An 18288-nucleotide genomic window follows, 5' to 3' on the forward strand; every position below is an offset into this window, starting at 1 on the left:
CTAGGGATAAAATGAGTAACTTGTGCTCCAGCCGCATGCCTGCTCCTTAAATAAACAGTCCAGCTCAGATTCTGGCAAGCAGAAGTCATGGCAAGCTACAGTATGTTATTTTTTTTAAAACTGCGCTTTACAAGCGCACCTTTCAGCAGAGTTCAGACTTTTTGGTGGGAGCAACAGTTAATGAGATTAGAGCACCGTTTTAAGGTAGTTAAAGAAATGGGATTAAGATGATACTTTTAACAAGGACTAAGTAATCTAATCTGTTACCACAATCTCGCCTATTGGGACATTGTTCAAAATGATGAATGGAGTCAAAGAACACTCAGGAGAGTGAAAGAAGTGGAACAAAAGTCATTCACCATCACAGAAGAATTTGTTGGTTTCTTCTAATTGTACTCCTGCACTAATAAATGAGATTTAATGCAAGATTTGTATCAAACAAAGAAGCACATTATTTTACTGACATGTATTTAATTAATTTAGTACTGTGGTTTGCAGTTTTGTACAAAATTGTGTTTCAAAATTATAAATTTGGTTCTACTGTGAAAAGAAACCGCCGTATGATCAAATAAATGATTTATAAATATTGCTTCATATATAGTCTCCCAATGCAAATGCGTTGCACTACCTATAATAAACACTAGATGTCCTCCTATCATCAGGAACCTCTACGACTTGGTCATGTTATTATAAAGCTAGTCTCTGAGTCCACATTTTTTCAACTCCTCTTCCCAAAGACCACTCGGGGTCCTGTCCTGGTCCCTCGAGGCTCCTTGGAGATGATCCAGATAGGCGGCGACTTCATGAAGTTCTTTTCGGCCATCCTGTTCTCCTCAGCTCGGGCCATCTCCTGCAGCTCTGGCGTGGTCTCTGGACACCAGTCGGCCACAAATTTGTCTTTGGCTTCACAATAGTTGACCACCACTTCTTCAGGCTGCTCCCCTAAGAGCCAGTCTGGAAAACATAAGATGTAGAGAATTCAGTTCTTCAAAAAAAAAATCAACATACACTAAAGGTTGTGAATAATCCAAAGCCACACACCTGCAAAGTCATGTATGAGATCCTTGATGAGGTGGCCGATGATGGCGTAGAGAACCCCCAGCACGATGAATATGGCTATGAGGAGATAGACCACATAGGTCGGCAGGTGGATAGCATCCCTGGAAGGAGGTATGTAGCTCTCAAACAACACCGTCCCATCGTCCTCTTTATAACGGATCTTTAAGTTGTCCACCGGCACTTCCATGGATCTTGAGAACTTCACGAGGCTTCAGTGAGGACCTAGATTGCGGTGCTGAGTTTGGAAAGAAAACTCAGCACTGTCAGTGTGTGCATGTTGAGCCGAGCTCATCGGAAAGAGATTAGAGCAGCTTGAGGTGCTCAAGGTTAGATGGTCATTTTTTATTATGACACGGTTGCAGTGCATACATGTGTGTGTTACTTGTGTCACACTTTTTTTTTTACAATAATAACGCGGCCACTCAAAGACAACAATTAAGATTAAATTTATTAGATAAGGCAACTATACTTTCTTAGGTTTTTCAGTAGTGGAAATATCTTCATCCATTCAATGTTTAATAATCCTGGTGTTGAGTAATCCTTAGGCTCACAATCGCTGAGCAGTGCAGGTATTACATGTGCGTAGGAAGGTAAGATGGATTAATGAGAGAAGACGAGACAACTTGTATTGTTAAGTTGTTTACTGCAAGGAAAATAAAAAGCTTCGTTTGACAGGACCACGGAAATGACAGCCCAGGGAATTGTATTCAATACAATGGAAATATATTTATCTTTCTACATCCGACATTAATTTCAATTGAATTAATTTGTTCTTGTGATTAAGGAGCAAAATAAAACGATTAACCATAAACTCCAGATTCCATTATTAAGGTGTCATCACAAGAGCTTTGTCGTCATTATTTGTCAATGAAAGAAGACAACAAAAGAATTTACCTAAGCGTCACTACAGAGACTGCGGTCGATTGACAAACAGATGAGATGACATCGTCAAAGGACCTAAAGGGATTTGACGTAAGGGCTCAAGGGGCATTTGATCGTCAATCCATTTGAGGTTCTTTTTTTCTCTCAATGAAGGGAGGTCGCTTCTTCTCGGATGGAAGTTTGGAGCCTGGCAATGTCCCTTCTTTCTCTCCCTCCATTTTCACGTCATCTCTCTCCATCTGGTGACCACTCAGTCGAACTTTTTCTTCTATTGTTGTTCTGTCTAGCTCATAATGATCCTCCACTGGTTTGGGGCCAAGAATCCAGTCTGAGAGGAAGAACAGTGTGATAAATTGGTTAATCGTTACTTGGACACTAATTGAGATGGATAGAGAATCCATCCGTCGACCACTCGGTAGTGGCTGCTGATGTCATCATTGATGCAAAGCTCGCTTATTTTGGTTCACTTTCATGACGAGGGGAAGATTGTTTTAGGGTAGATTGATATCTGTAAACCATCACGGGAGGATAAAACTGGGTCAAAACATCAATCCAGCCTCAGGGAAGTTCTGGGTCCAAACACTGGTTCTGAGACAAAGCACCAGGAAGTGATGAATGGGTTCTTTCTGCCTCAGGTTACCTGCAAGATCGTGCATGAGATCTTTTATCAGGTGTCCCACTATGGCATAGGTAGCCACCAGAACCAAGACCACCCCGATGAGGATGAAGACTACATTGCGTGGGAGAGTTATGGCATCTCTTGCTGGGGGGTTATAGTCCAAGTCATTCTTTGCTGGAGACATCTGAAGAAGCCGCCGGTGTTCAGACACCATTTGTGGGAAATTCCGCAGCGAAGCTCCCTGTGAGGCGTTCAGGGACAGCGTTCAGCTGTTTTGAACAAATGGATGATCTCTTTAAAGCAAAAGTCCAAGTCAGACTTTGTGAGTGATGATTTCTTATGAGCGATAGATGGGACAGATGGGAACGTGAAGGAATGATGATCTCCAAATGTAAAGAGATGTAAATATCTTTCATTTTAATCGTAGTCTAGACTCAAATCCCTACTTTGATTTCATTTCCTAAGACTTTCACTGAATATGGTCGAGCGTAAGGAACGTGAGTCAGGGCAGAGGTAAATATAGGGTGGAGTTAATAGGATTGGCAATATCAGCATTCCATCTGCAGAGGGATTACAGCTATGAGGTGGATGGTAATACTTCGGACCACTCTGCATACGTACATCAATGTGATACAAAACATATATTAAAAGGACCCCCCGCCCCCAGAGCCCCCCCTTAGCTCCGGCAGTGGTTGCGACCCTAATGAGTATAAGTGATACACAAAATGCATTAATTGGATGAGTTAAAAGTCTTTTGTGGAATTTAAACCACAATACATCAATTTCTGTTATCTGATCAAAATGTCTCTGATATTTAATTGATTTTTTTCTTCCATTTTCTCTTAAAGCAGCTAGCCAATGTAAATAATGAGAATATAAATGTCGATTTTTTTTTACTCTACTTAAAATTAAGTTTACCCACCTGGAAATGAAGATTTGTTGCCTTCTCAGATCTTTTCCTTCAATAAAGGATCTTCTAAAGTAGTGGGTGTCAAGTGCATCTGAAAAGGAACCACAAAAAAGTTCAAATGACCCCCCATCAAGTGATACCCTTGCCACATTTAGCACAAACGAACCATCAATGTAAACAAAAAGTCTGACGGAGTAATCCAGAAGTCCTTCATATTCCTCCTCTAAGGCTTTGTTTTATTTTCTTCCCGCGGTAAGTTAAGTTGGACAAAGCGAGTGATGATAAAGTGCCATTCCAGGATGATGACGGCAACGTTTGCAAAGAGAATGAACAAGGAGAACGGGTGCAGACCGCAGAAGAAGTCGCTCATGTTGAGTGAGATGTCAAAGCGTTGCTGTCTTAAAATTTCTGTTCGGAGGGTTGGGCGGAACGGTCAAGGTGCTCCCTTTTGTAATCCTTGATTAGGATTTTCTTTGCATGTCAGCGCCTTTTACCTGAGTCAGCAGATTGGAAGCTTGGTTATGTTCAGTATATTAGACTTGGACTAAATACACTCAATTAAATACATTATTCATAAATCAATACAATTGATCTGTCCCCAAATCACTTGTTGACTTTTAATATAAACATATATATATATATATATACATATATATATATATTTTATTTATTTTTTTACTTCCTAAAAAATATTAATCTTGAATATTCAAATGTTCCCTTCAACATTAATGAAACATACCTTTTTTCATTGACTCCTTCCTCGCTCCCTGTTGCTTACAATGAAACTGGAACATTCTTTAGAAAATAAAAATCTAAAAGAAGACTCCAAAAAAATCTCTAAAAGTTGACTACAGTCCTAGACAACACTTGTGTCAGTTGGACTCATGTTGGCGCCTCAGGCAGGGGTGACGATCTTCTTGGGCTTGTCCTCCGGCTCTGTCATCCACTTGAAGTACACATCACCCAGGAGGAAGGCCCAGTAGATGACAGTGAGAGAGGTGTTGACGGTCATAATACCGATGACTAGAGGATGCAGCATGATGGAAGAAACGTGAAAAATGAGCGCACTTCAGAAACCTGTCTGTGTGTGTTGTGAGGGGCTAATGCTTGACTGTCTTGTTTTTCTACTCTGCCACTCCACCCCTCTCCACTCCCACTGGCCATTAAGTTCCTTGTGGCAATATGAGATTAATCCTCTTCAGCCGCTTTGTTGCAGAAGATAAGTTGCATTAGATGACGGCCTGCTTTGGAAATGTTTATCAAGAAGATGTTGCATAATGCACTTGCATCGTTATATGAAGAAAAAAAAATGTGGGGGACTGAGGAAAGATTTCTTGAGAACTTGCTTATCCATGTATGTAATCCAGAATCTAATCAAGAATGGAAATAGCCTACAGGGAAATTGTTGATCTTATAGAAAACACAACAGATGGCTTGTGTCAAGGTTAAGAAAAATGATTGGATTCTATTCGATTGTCATCACTGTGTTTTTTTATAGAACATAAAATTATAATTTATCCGTAAACAGCACTAATACACAGTTTTGAGAACCACTAAATGATTAGTTGACGTGAACACCCGTGTCCGCTAGATGGGAGTATTGTCTAAAAAATACAATTGGAACGGTTTGACGAAATAAGTTACTTGAAGTGAAAGGTAAAATCCACGCAAAAAATAAAAACAAAAAAACAATTTGAAGTGAAAATTTGATTATTTTGGTGTCAACATGTGTCATCCAACGTTCTTGAAAACACACAATTAAATTTGAGCCTCTATCACTGCCTAAACTGGACTTTGAGACCTGCAGGGAAGGTGGAGACCTGCTGATGTTGATTTATCACTGATCAAAAACAGACCACACCGGGCAGAAGCATGGCTCCACTCGTGCGACATTAGGTGAGCAACTGGAGGATATTTTTTGTCTGGACTCTCTCCTGTCTCCAAAGAGCTGAACGTTGGACCATGAGGCTTCCCGAGGAAGTGTGCGTATTGGGCCTCTCCCTGCTGGCTCCTGCAGTTTTGTACACAATGAACAATGTCCCTGCACTCCACGAGTAAGTGTGTTCACACTGAAATGGTTTCACTCTACATTTGGCTTGCAATTTTCTTAATGAGCTTGCACAGTGATTTAATATCACCACCTTTCGGAAGCACTGAGCTGTATTTATGACCTAAATTCGAATATTTGACCCATGAAATTGCATTCATTTAATCCCAGTATCCTATTTTCTAAATTTTATAGTGTTTCTCTTGACTGGGTTGTTTTCAGTACGCGTATGTGAATGTTCAATTTTTTTGTCCAATCAGAATTTAGCCTCCATGTGTTGCCATGCCAAATTAATCTGCCCCGGAGCCTTTAGATTACAGGGTTGTCAAATAAATTTTTTTCGCAGGCCCCACTGTAGTCATGGTTTCCCTCGGAGGGCCGTTATGACTGTCAACCCAAATAAATGTATGAACGTCTCATATTATATACATTATAGGCTACACAATGAACTGATGAATAGCTTTGAAATCAGAGACGAGTAAAAAAAAAAAATCCAAGCATTTTTTCTATTTTTTTTTTACAAGTGAAGACAATTTGTAATGTTAGTGAAGTCGATGCACAATTTGTCTTCGCGGGCCACAGAAAATGATTTCATGGGCCGTATCTGGCCCCTGGGCCTTGAGTTTGACACCAATGCTTTAGAATCAGTACTGCTGACCAACGCGACTAAAGATATTTTTAATATCGCAATGGGACTTCTTCTTTAACCAAGAATATTTCAAACTCATCCTCACAAGCCCAACAATGATATCAGTAATTTTCCTTATTTTCATTTGGTGGTCAGAACAAAACTTATTAGGGTTTAACTAACAAAACACATTTGGAGCAATCCACACATATTTAAAAATAATGACGGCGAAAGTATGGAATTGCTGCAATGACTGACAGCCTGGAGGAAAAAATAAATTGTCGACTACTCTGCTAGTCTTTTTGCTCTGCATGGGAGGGAACAGAGAATGTTCAAGGTGTACGGGGATCAGAGCGGGATGTTTCTAGCCTTTCTTTATATTCTGCAAGTGTAGCCCCAAGGTTCTCTCTGCAGGCCAGCCCTGCCCTCATCACTGTAACTGGCGAACCACACTGTGCACAGCTTAAGTTGTCTTCCTGTAAAAGTTAACCAGCAGGTGATGAGGGAGTTGAGCCTGATTTTACTTTGTGAGGATATAAAGTTAGCAACTTTTTCACCTGAGATGACTGAGACGTGCTAAAACAACTTTTTCATCTTTCTGTTTGTTTAAAGGTGGATTTTGTGATTATGTATTAAAAAAAAAATCAAAGATAACACCTTGAGGGCAGGTTTCCATCATCTTCTGGAATGAAGTTGAATAATAATGCGTTAAGTCTCCTTTCATGTAGTTTTAAGACTCAAAACAAAGGCATTCATCATTTCTTCCTGCAGGCCTCTGCTCATCCTGGGAATTGGAATGGCCGTTCTGGGAGGTGTTCTTCTCCTCTCCCTCTTAACTGTACAACGTAAAACGACAGTGGATCCTTTATTTTATGGTAGCGAGCAGCCGTGACATTTTAAAAAATTAAATCTGCTTCTACAGACGTGTGGATTTTTTGTGTGTCCAGTGTTTGCAGAGTTTTCCTTTACTTGCCTGGTGGGGCTGACTCATGCACTGGAGCAAGACGGCTTCATATCGGGCTTCATGGGCTTCTACCTCAAGATGGTAACATTTGATAGACTGCCCTCAAAGATTTATATTCCATCTAAAAATTTGTTGCGGTCTGTCCAGGGTGAACCTCACTTGAGTACTGCCTATGCTGTGATGATGTCATACTGGGAAGGGGTCGTTCATTTTAGTCTCTTCCTAATCATCATCCACCGCATGTTTAGAGGGTAAACTGAGGCTTAATGTGATTTTCTTTTTTTTTTGGTCTGTATTTATGTTGTTTTGGTTCCTGCAGAAAATCTTACCGCAGTCTGGCACTGCTTTGGGTGGGTTCCTCCATCATGCATCAACTTGTTCACATTCCAGGAGTGGTTGTCGGTGAGTTTATATATAATTGGAAACATAAATGATATGAACTAAACTTTTGGGCCCGAAAAAAGATTAGCATTGCTAGCATCAGCTATTCTGGTTAGTGGTGGACTAGTGGTGAGGAAAAATAAAACTCCATCTTGTATTTTTAATCGTATTGTAAATTATATTTAATTCTATTGTACCTTTATTTGTGCTTAATTAGGTTCTTTTCATCATGTGTGTTTTTTTTTTTTAGGTAAATACGGATCTAACATCCATCCAGCTTTTTGGCGCAATGTTCCCTTCTTTTTAGCACCTTTCTGGGCAGCTTTCGTCCTTTTTCGCAGGCCTAGAGTGATGCCTATCGTCACGGCAGACAAGGTAAATAAAAAAAAAAAAGGGGAAGGAGCTGAAATGTCATAATTGATGACACCTCTGAAAGTATTTGTGTTGACCAGATCATGGCCGAGCAAAAGAAAGGTCTGTTATCTCGTCCTCTTGACCTGCTGCTTGTAGCGTTGCTTCTTGGAGGTGTGGCCGTGTCTGTTTTTAGAGGCTTTGTGAGTAGAGTGGAAAAAAAAAAATACAATATCTGAACAATTAAAAAAAAAAACTAAAGCTGTCCTCTTTCTTTTTGTCAGGTGGTTCTGGATTGTCCTCTAAATTTCTGCTTCAAATACATTTATCAGTTTGAGCCATACCTTAAGGATCCCGTGGGTTTCCCTAGAGTCATGGTGAGTCAAAAGGAGCATCCTGTTAGCTAGCGCCTCTCATCTATTTTTCCTGTAGATGCTGGTCTATTTATTCTATGCTGTGCCTCTGATGACAATCCTCATCTATGGTCTGATAAGACCAGGCTACGGCTGGATGCTGGACTCGACTCTTTTTTTTGCTGGTGCCACCGCCCAGGTAAAATTTTTAAATCGCCCTGTTTTATTTTTAAAGGTAAACCCTACACTCTATCTGCCCCTCCTCTCCAGGCCCAGTGGTGCCACATTGGAGCATCTGTACACTCCCGCACCCCCTTCACATACCGAGTCCCAGCAGACAAATTATGGACCGTTATCACCTTCAATGTAGTGCTTGCTGTTGTGCCCGCTCTGCTGGCTCTGCGCTGCCACAAAAGTCCTGCTTATTTCATGAAACCAGTTCCCAAAGGACAAAGCAATAGTAACAAGAAGAAAAAGTAGACAGCCCAGGAGTCAAGGGTGCTCCACATTTTGCCTCATGGAAAACCTTCTCGCAACACTACAAAAATTCAAAGGCCAAACCTGGAGGAAAGCGGCAATCATGCTGCAGTGAGTGGCCCCGTGCAGCACTCCCCATATGGACTGTTGGACTCTGATAAGAAGGTCCTTAATGGGAGTGAGGACTGTGACCAGCTAACACAGCTTTCAGGTGACTCATGCATAACCACCACTTCCTGTCTATCTAAATCTCCACCAGCATTGGACTGAATTAAACAACTGTTTTTTATTCAGTAATCTCAGGTACCTTAAAAAAATATCACAACACAGACCAGAATGATACATGAAGATAAATGTTAAAAACAAGACCATGCCACAAATCCAGAGAAGTAACTTACAATTGCAAATATTGAACAATAAAGTTGACTATCATTTTAAAGTATGCTCACTATGTTTTTTGGAATATTTAGTAGTCCAATAGTGACACACTGACACTGGCTTTGAGTTGATCTTTCACCCAATGATGATGTCACAGTGCTCCATGCTACTGGCCTTTATAACTGATAAGATGTGAACCCTGTATGGAAGTGCACTGTCACACTATCACGTGCAGTGTTGGCCCAATTACTTATAATTAGTTACAGTTACTCTACCAAAAAGTAATTGAATTAGTAAAGGAATTAATAATATTTGCATTACTTAAAAACCTTCAAAGAATTCAGGTTTGTGCAAACGGATAGACCAGTACTTCATTTAACTTTTTTTTTTTTTTTTAACAATGTAAAATAAGCATAAAATAAATAGTCACACAACTTGAAGACAATTGTTCAAATCAGCCGGACACTGCACACGTTTCCATTTTTTTTTTTTTTTACGGCAAAACTCCTCTAACAAGAGAATAAAAAAAAAAATTCAATGCAGAGTGGCCGACAATTCGCAATATGGTAATGTAAACAATGTTGCGTCTTCGTGAAGTGAAAAACGAACGAAGAAAAAAGTATAAACATACCAGGTATGCCAATTCCTCAGTCAAAATCCTCCAAGCCTGCTCCCGTTTTGTTTTGCCCCGGTATAGGTGCAAAGAAATATTGTACGACGATGATCATTTCCTTAGTTTTGGTCTCTTTCCCCTAAACAAACGCCCCGCCATTGCATTGCGCCGTAAATCTCAACACTGATCACGTGACATAATTGCCATTTTAAATGAGTACAGTGATCCCTCGCTACTTCGCGTTTCGTTTATCGCGGCTTCACTACATCGCGGATTTTTTTTTCAAAATTAAAACAAACATTTGAAAGTCAAAATAAAAATTCTAAATTGAGAAAACCTGTGTTTAACCTTTAGGACAATGTAGTATTGCTCCAAATGTTCGTTTACATTCCTTTAGGAGTCCGTTTTCACGTGTTAGCACGATCGCGAATTAGCATCTTTCCGCTAACTTGTTAGCCTGCCCAGTACTCCTTGTTGGTGACCGTACTTCACGGATTTCACTTATCGCGGGTGGTTTTTGGAACCAATTATCCGCAATAAACGAGGGATTATCGTAGTTTTAAAAATTGCTTTAAATTATTTCAGCATGAAGTGCAAACCCCAGTAAAATCAAAATTGATTCATCACAACAGATGAGAGACAATTCCAAATGCTGTATAATTTTCTCTTTATTAAGAATGAAACAACAACAGGACAAAAACATCATAAGAACACCCCAAAAAGGTAGATGACAATTCAAATATCAAAGACCAAGAAGAAAAAAAATATATCTCCACATTCTAGCCACCAAGTAAAATGTTGCCATGCAATGATTGAAGGGAGTTTTACCCATTTTAGGTACGAGTGAGTGGACTCAAATAATCCCGTTCGCGTTATCAATCAACTTGTCAATGCCACTCACTGAGACACAAAGAGTGCTTGAGGCGCATTATCTGATTGGACAAGGTCCAGCTATTGATTAAACATCAGCCAGTAAACACCACAATATGTACAATACTCAGATTAGAGACAATCAACGGATTAATGTTATTACTGGCTGATTGTATGACATAATACTGGATTAGAAAACAATGTTACACCAAAGAAGTACAAAATAACAGAAGAGCATCTCCACTAAGTAATAAATAAAACATGACACAAAACGGAGCAGATATTAGAAAAAGCATGTTGATAGAAGAAAGCAGAATTTGCTATGCATGTGCTTGTGGACCAAGTAACAACTGCAGCATGTACACACACACACCAAAAAAAATAAAAAATGAGGATCACCTTGCATCAATGACATCTGTGTTTTGTAACCGAACAACAGATGATTCATTTTCAGATTACACAAACAAAAACAAGAATATTCCTCTTTTACATGGCGGGTGGGGTCACTGTTAGGTTAGAGAGTATGAGAGCTAGTTAGTGTTCGCGTTGGACCTTAGTTAGAGGAGGTGGGGACAAGAATTGAAAGAACGCATCAAAACAGCTAAAATCGGTGCAGTTAATGAGATGAACTCTGTGTGATAGGAATCAAACCTCACGTAGTCGTCAGGAGGGAGAAAGCGGTAAGAAGCAGAACAAGGAAATCACTGTTTTGCTTGCGGGAAACTGGAGCCACAGTAGCACCTCGGCTTTTCAGGCGCCGTGTTATTTGGTTCACTCGTAGCTGCGCGCGTCTTCTCTGGCCCTGCGGCCCTCGCCGTGCCTCCTGTGGCCGCGACGCTCGCGGCGTTCTTTGCGATGATGGCGTCGGTATCGGTGGGAGCGGCGGGCTGAAAGGAAAAATGATACAGATTCTGAAATGTACAAAAGTAGGTTATCCTGAGGACAGTTGATGATTCAAATGATCTGTGCAAAAAAAACCAAAAATAATCATCTGTCTCTGGCCACATTATGTGCCAATAAATTCATGATAAAAGAGCAGCTTTTTTTTTTTTATTCGTTTGTTTTAAACGTGAAATAGATAAGATTACTGTACACAAATGAAATGACAAAAAAATAAAATATATACGTATATATATATTTTTTTTAAATATATATATATATATATATATAAAAAAATAAAATAATAATAATATATATATATAAATATATATATATATATATATATATATATATATATATATATATATAAAACCTAAAATTATTCACAATGAAGTGCCAAATTAAAAAAAAAATAAAAATTATTTTACAACGATGGTGGTGCCTTTGTCTGATTGCAAATAAAGGCTATTATTAACATTGTGCCAGCTTTTTATATATATATATTTTTTTTTTAGTCTGATGTGTTCTTAAAGTGGCACACACATAAGATGCTTTCAAACACCCTCCAGTTATTAACCTGATAAATGTATTTTTAGCTTTAAAAAGCTTGTCACGTCTTTACTATTGTCGTTTTTCAAAAGACTGAAATGATGTGAAGGATTCAAATGCAGTATATTTAGCAGACTTACATTTGGTGCAGATGATCCTGGGTCGCTCCCAGCTGCCGTCAGCCCGGCAGCGTGCGGTGGGAATGTGGCGCTGGTAGAAGCCCTCCGAGCACTGGTAGCGTACCACCGCGTGGATGTCATAGTGTGACCTTCGCCGACCTACCAGGTGGGCGTTTTCCACAGCCGGCGGGGTCCCGCACAACACTGGCAACACAATCAGGGGTGGCAAACTTGTTTATGTCACGTACCGGGAATTGCTTCCATCGATCTTTTTTTTTTCTGGTTGACAAGTCAGTCTTTTAGTTCTGCTATTTTTGTGGATTAAAACACGCTACAATTTTTGGGGATGGCGGATTAATAGCATCGGGTTGGATTGGGCCTTGAGTTGGTGCAGCATCTGCGAGCGGTGACATTTTATAACTCAAGTCGAGCCAACTTCGGAGTGTAAATCAAAAGTGTGAGAATATTTTCTGAGGGAGCACCATGACTAAAATGCAGCCAGCTGGTTAGTTGTAACATAAACATGTAACCACATTAAATCATTTTGCTCATTAAAATGCTATTGTGATTAGCATCGTGATTAGCATGCAATGTTGCAGCAGGCCGAGATGGCCAGTCAAACGCATTCACTTTTTCAAACTGATTGTGGCCTTTAATATTTCAGTCATGATTGTTTTTCTTAATGAAATTGTTTGATGTGTACAATTATAATTACTTTTCATGGCATTGATTTTATCTCACCTCAGCCACTTCTGGGACCTGACAAGCCAGACTGTAATTATTTTCCCGCACTTATTTCTAGCTGTAACTTTTTAGTGTTGAAGCTCTCTTTGCATGACTTGATATGAAGAAAAAAAAATATTTGATTAGAGGGTGACCTCCAAAATACCTGTTCCCTTCTTGCAGATGTAGGGCAGATTGTAGTTACAGGGCACGTCGTTCCATTTACCAACTTCATGAGCAATGGTCACGACACAGTCCTCGCCTCCTGCAAAAAAGTTATCTGGCTGGCTCTCCCGCCAGTTCTCATATACCTGCAAAAGAAATGATTCCCTTTTGTTTATCAGCAGGCTGCACGGCTGGAATCTGGATTCCATTTTACGTGAGGGATTAGAAAAAGCACAAGAATTTTCATACAACCTTCTGCTATTTATACAAAGACATTTGAGACGAATGGAACTTTTCAGACTCCGGTAATATAAAAGCGTAGTGACTAACCAGTTCGTTGCTATCAGTCCACTGAAAATCATCTTCCACTGTGCGGTCGTTTAGACCCACCCAGGCGTTGTCATGACCGAGACCTGTAAAGAACAACATATTGTGAAATATGTGAAATATATAAATGGGAGCAATAGACTACTAATGTAGTATATTTATTTAATAGGGCCCCCACATATTTTAATTTAATTTAATCTAATTTAATTTAATCTAATTTAATTTAATTTTTTTATTAAATATTTTACATTGTTGTGTTTGTGTTCAGCTATTCCCGTAGCGCAACTTACCATTGATAAACTCTTGTTCATTGGCAGAGGTCACGCTGCTCAGGTGGGCGCTGTGCTCTCTGCAGTCTTTCTCTGCGTCTTCCCACGTGTGTCTGTGGGTGAAGTACCTGAGACAAAAAAAAAACCAAAAAAACACCCACACATTTTGTACCGCTTCCATAATTTACTCAAGAAAGCTCCTCTGCCATTTATTAGAAGCTCAACATGAAAAGAAAAAGATGCATTTTAATCGCAGAGTGGCTCACAAGGGAGCTTTTAGCTATTTTTTGGTCCCAGTGCAAGTCTAGGTGGAGTTTTGTTTCTTTTGTTAGACTTTGCAAATGAGACTTACTTATAAAAACTTTTTTTACCTGTAGCAATGGCCGTGGAACTTCCTCCAGCCGTGCTCACAGCCTTCTATGTCTGCAGAGAAATAACAAAGCAGAAGCTATCAGGATTTCATTTCCTGTATTCTTATTGAACAAGCAGGAACAAAGTAGAAGGTAAAAATGGGAGGAGAGGCATTTGGCAATTTGCAGCGCTACATTAAGGACGCTTTTCACACAGCCTCTTCCCTCCCTTGCATCTTTAATGTCCATAAATAACATAGAGGATACATTGACTGCTGCAAAGGTTACAGATTCATTAATAGTCATTATAGGATACACACACACACGCATGTAGACGATTTTGCCCATCAACAATTTCTTCATTTTGTTTGTGTCGGGACCTTGAAGGTCGTCGTGGCGTCGTTAATGCATCCTGCATTTTCGCATTTCTTCATGTCATTGAAAATGACCTTGAAAATTGTCATGATTGTGTAAATCAATCAATTTCCCAGTCACGGTTAACTTTTCTGTCCTTTAACATCACACGAAAAACTTTCTCTGAGTCGCTATTGTCTATCCCCTCAGCGTTTCACCTTTCACCTTTTTCGCACGTGTCCCCTCCGTAACTGGGCAGGCAAAGGCAGAGGAAAGAATCGATCTTGTCGATGCAAGTGCCTCCATTTTCACACGGCTCCGACTGGCAGTCATCGACATCTGCGAGGAGGAAGTAAAGGAGAAGGGAGGGGAAAAAAAAAAAAATCGCATTAGGCCTCACATGAAAAGGATGAGCGGAGAGAAGAAAATGGATCCATTTGTGTGACATTCAGCCACTAACACAAAAATAAGTCAGCCATATGTTCTTGCGTGAAGAAGAGGACTACATTGTTGCTGGAGCGCATCGTATCAAGACTAAACAGGATGTGAGGCGGTCTAATCCCTTTTGCATTTTTTTTTCCCTCATCCTTCCCATTGTCTCACATAAGGAGACACTCAATATAGCTTCTGTGTGCATTTACATTTTAAATGCTCATTCCTCACAAAAACAAATACAGCAGTGCCTTGAAATACAGGCTTAATTCATTTTGTGATTATGATTATAACTTTAAATACACATTTTTCGCAAACGATACTGTTGTATTGTCTGTCTACATGCGTTGCTCCACCATCTATGTTCAAGTCTCAGGAGTACGTTTATCGGCAAACTAATTATATTATCCCAAATGTAGCATTTTATAAAAAAAAACCCCCATTAAATACTGTAACAGTAAAGCACATTATTATATTAATATATTATTATATTAATAGATTATTAATTTTAATAAATGAATGTTTTATGCTAGATTAATCTTCTTAATTATATTATACGTTCAAATGTAGCATTTTATAAAAAAAAAATTAAATACTGTAACAGTAAAGCACATTATTATATTAATATATTATTATATTAATAGATTATTAATTTTAATGAATGACTGTTTTATGCTAGATTAATCTTCTATTCATACTGTGCATCAATCATGTCTAATCCATCATAATTACCATTCTTCCAACGACCCATTAGGTTTTTTTAACCATCCTCTCGTTATTGACGTTGAATTCATTCAGTCAAATATTTATCATCCATCAACACTCACTCATCATACATAGAGCAGATCATCTACCCATAATTCATCTATCAACACATCCCTCATCCCTAATCAATCATCATCTATTAATCCATCCATTCATCATTCATATACTAACCATCATAAATCCACATTACATATTCATCCTCTGTCCATCTTTGATATAAAACGTAATGGTGCTCGTAGGAAATAAGGCTGGTTGGAATATGAGGATATCACCACTTGCCATTCTTTTATCCGTCCGTGTTGACTTCCTTGAGGGATGACTGCTTCATCAGTCAAGTGTGCCTTAAGAGAACCAATTAAACACTCCAATTTGCTCCTTAAAGGCAGAGCGGGCCGATTTATGCCCCGTGTCACGGGGCCGTGCAGGTGTCTAATGTGGGACTTCACCATGGCTCACAAACATCCCTACAGCATCATTACGTACACCATTACAATGTAATTAGATCGGGAGCAAGCATTCTACTTTTACATAGACAATGTTATGTGTTTGTTTTTGCCGTTGTAGGAAGCAACGATCTACGCGGCGATGTAATTGCAGCATAATGAGAGCTCTAATCTAATTTCTGGGATCTCCAGCTAAGTGAAATAGCGCGGATGTATTGAATATAGAGGTTCATTGTTTGCGCCAAATCACACTTTGGTTTTATAGCATTCACAATTCTTTGGCACTCAGATGTCCTAAAAGTTTTTGCTTTGGACGGAGTCGTACAAAAAAAAAACAGCTAAATGTTTTTTTTGTTTGTTTTTTTAGGAAATAACGCAGGAGAAGTTGCAAAAAGTTGCAGATAGACTTTTCAGCTGTTCACTGAATACCGTGAGAACAATAAAACACAATGAGCAAACACATAAAAGCTGCTGTGGGCCACAGCTCTTACCTAGACACTCACACACAGTCTTGCTGACACACATAACCCCCATCAGGCCCCGCCTCTTAAAGGCACATGCACATACACTACAATATGTCCAACATATTCTCACCACGTTTTTTAAAATTCCAATACACTATGCGTAGACTGCTTTTAAAATATTTGTGATTTCATTTATAAAAAGTTAGAAGCACCGAATATATTGTCTTGTACAAAACCAACAAACATGTTTGTTTACTCATAAAATTCCTTGTCAGTGAGCGACAGTAGCAGCTTGACCCGAATGGAGCATCACATTGTCCGAGTTTGGCAGTCTGTCAATCAAACGTTTGACCTGCCGGACCCCTAGCCTTTTTCAGCTGAACCCCAAGATGGACAGCTCAAGTCTTTAACCTGCCGACGGAGCACTGACGGAGTGCCTTCTGTCAGTGTGTACCTCCTGACTCAATGTCGACTTCATCATGTGTGCTAGCGTGTACGTGCATGTGTGTGTGTGTAAGCATCACTCACCAATCTCACAGTTCTCCCCCGCATACCCTTGTGGGCAGTAGCAGCTGTAGCCTGTTCCCTGAGGAAGGCACCTCCCTCCATGCAGACATGGGTTTGTCACGCAGGGCTCCACTAAAAGAGACAATCCAAAAAGGAGAGGGGGTAGGAATTTACTAATTGGATTCATACAGTAGACTCACTGGATACCTATGCTAAATTATTATTCGAAATAATATGTAGCTATTTTTCTCATCTGTAATGTACTTGACCAATCACAGGTCCAATGCAGATATTTCAAATGAAACTGCCTGCAGCCATGCAACGCTAATTACTAGCCATCATGGCAGTTGAGCCAAAAGCAACTGCTCCAACACAATCATATCCATTTCGCAGTCCGCCTCTTTTCACAGGGATCAGAAGCCAATACGTTTCAACCTTGCCATCCACTCACAGCCGCGGTTGCCGTGGTTACCACATGGAAAGCAATCCCCGGCTCGCTCCACCAAGCGTATTGGGCAGCGTGAGAACTTTGGACATTAGACATCTTCGGTAGAAATGAGCAGACCCCCCGTCGAAGGCCTCGGCCCCCGTCATTCACCCGTTAAATGCGTGCATGCGTGTGGTCTGTTTCCACAATCACGCATTTCCATATCAATTGATGCACCACCACGTGTTTCTCTCCTCAACCGCTCATTATGGCGACTTAGGATCTTTTGAAAAGCGCCACCCGTTCGGTCTTGTCACAAAGCTAGCTGCGGGAGTCTTTGTTCTCTGAAGGTGCATACGTGCATGCAAAGGCTTTTTTCTGTTATTTGCAACATGCACTGGCTGAAAATCAATTCCTAGGTTATGATTATTTATCCAGTCATTTAGCAACTGACACTGAAACGCTCAATAAACACCATATATAAATCCGATAAGCGGTATAGCGGTACCTTAATTGCATCAATCCAGGCTAAATCAAGGTACGCCCCGACAAATATTATGTAGCAAGCTAAGCTATGCGCAATTGGCTGTTCATTAAAGTGAGTGGTGCAAAAAAAAAAAAAATCAATAGCGTGTGTGGAAGCAGCTGACAGAGTGAACTGTCATGTCGTCCGCCGACCATCCAACACCGCACACACAAATAAGGCAACTGACAGATTCGCAGACAAGTGATCTCCCACGCATTCATCCGTATTTGTATTCCGTGACTATACGTGCAAGCCACATGTCGAAACGTCATGATTCCAAACGTCCTTTTGTTTGCCTCATTATAACTCTTCATTGCTGTTGTTTTTACCACCCCCCATCCACATCTCCAGTTTGTGTGGTTAAGATATCAGCATGTGTGTTTATGACCCTCCGCCTGCATGCCTTCAGGGGTTTTCGTTCAATCAATCAACCTTCATCCCCAACACAAGCAACCCC

General features: G+C 40.0%; 3 protein-coding genes across 13 annotated transcripts in view; 1 reads left to right on the forward strand and 2 right to left on the reverse strand.

The window, feature by feature from the left end:
- Window positions 1–466: 466 nt before the first annotated feature.
- Window positions 467–9861, reverse strand: LOC148387407 (uncharacterized). Of its 9 annotated transcripts, none has more exons than XM_088397233.1 (4): window positions 9681–9861; window positions 3483–3561; window positions 1042–1294; window positions 467–954 (listed from the first exon to the last, which is right to left on the reverse strand). In XM_088397233.1, the coding sequence occupies exons 3-4, from the start codon at window positions 1244–1246 to the stop codon at window positions 719–721; spliced, it is 441 nt and encodes a 146-aa protein (XP_088253359.1). In that variant the 5' UTR covers window positions 1247–1294; window positions 3483–3561; window positions 9681–9861; the 3' UTR covers window positions 467–718. The 9 variants fall into 9 exon arrangements, 4 of the variants coding, with proteins under 4 accessions (XP_088253359.1, XP_088253358.1, XP_088253360.1 ...); XM_088397232.1 differs by lacking the exon at window positions 9681–9861 and adding an exon at window positions 4210–4634; XM_088397234.1 differs by lacking the exon at window positions 9681–9861 and adding an exon at window positions 3822–4151.
- Window positions 5292–9110, forward strand: LOC148387408 (transmembrane 6 superfamily member 2-like). Its single transcript, XM_088397389.1, has 10 exons — window positions 5292–5524; window positions 6917–7020; window positions 7093–7190; window positions 7257–7360; window positions 7429–7511; window positions 7741–7865; window positions 7943–8044; window positions 8126–8218; window positions 8274–8393; window positions 8465–9110. Exons 1-10 carry the CDS (start codon window positions 5433–5435, stop codon window positions 8672–8674), a joined length of 1131 nt encoding a protein of 376 aa, XP_088253515.1. The 5' UTR covers window positions 5292–5432; the 3' UTR covers window positions 8675–9110.
- A 451-nt stretch (window positions 9862–10312) lies between the features above and the next one.
- ncana (neurocan a) overlaps window positions 10313–18288 on the reverse strand; it is a 43051-nt gene continuing 35075 nt past the window's right edge. For all 3 annotated transcript variants that reach the window (XM_088396778.1, XM_088396777.1, XM_088396776.1), the window contains 8 exons: window positions 16900–17010; window positions 14493–14606; window positions 13935–13986; window positions 13585–13691; window positions 13298–13380; window positions 12969–13113; window positions 12101–12283; window positions 10313–11419 (listed from right to left, as the gene is read on the reverse strand). In XM_088396778.1, the coding sequence (XP_088252904.1) occupies window positions 11304–11419; window positions 12101–12283; window positions 12969–13113; window positions 13298–13380; window positions 13585–13691; window positions 13935–13986; window positions 14493–14606; window positions 16900–17010 (911 nt within the window). In that variant the 3' untranslated portion in view covers window positions 10313–11303. The remainder of the gene's footprint in view (window positions 11420–12100; window positions 12284–12968; window positions 13114–13297; window positions 13381–13584; window positions 13692–13934; window positions 13987–14492; window positions 14607–16899; window positions 17011–18288) is intronic.

This window comes from Syngnathus floridae, chromosome 14 (assembly GCF_059516105.1).
Source record: "Syngnathus floridae isolate MCC-2025c chromosome 14, RoL_Sflo_1.0, whole genome shotgun sequence".
NCBI lineage: Eukaryota > Metazoa > Chordata > Actinopteri > Syngnathiformes > Syngnathidae > Syngnathus > Syngnathus floridae.

Coding starts and splice junctions, on each gene's coding strand:
- LOC148387407 (XM_088397233.1), bottom strand. CDS start 1,246: ATGGAAGTGCCGGTGGACAACTTAAAGATCCGTTATAAAGAGGACGAT. Junction 955..1,041: donor TCTCATACATGACTTTGCAG/GTGTGTGGCTTT, acceptor TATGTTTTCCAG/ACTGGCTCTTAGGGGAGCAG.
- LOC148387408 (XM_088397389.1), top strand. CDS start 5,433: ATGAGGCTTCCCGAGGAAGTGTGCGTATTGGGCCTCTCCCTGCTGGCT. Junction 8,045..8,125: donor TGTCTGTTTTTAGAGGCTTT/GTGAGTAGAGTG, acceptor TCTTTTTGTCAG/GTGGTTCTGGATTGTCCTCT. Junction 8,394..8,464: donor TTGCTGGTGCCACCGCCCAG/GTAAAATTTTTA, acceptor CCTCCTCTCCAG/GCCCAGTGGTGCCACATTGG.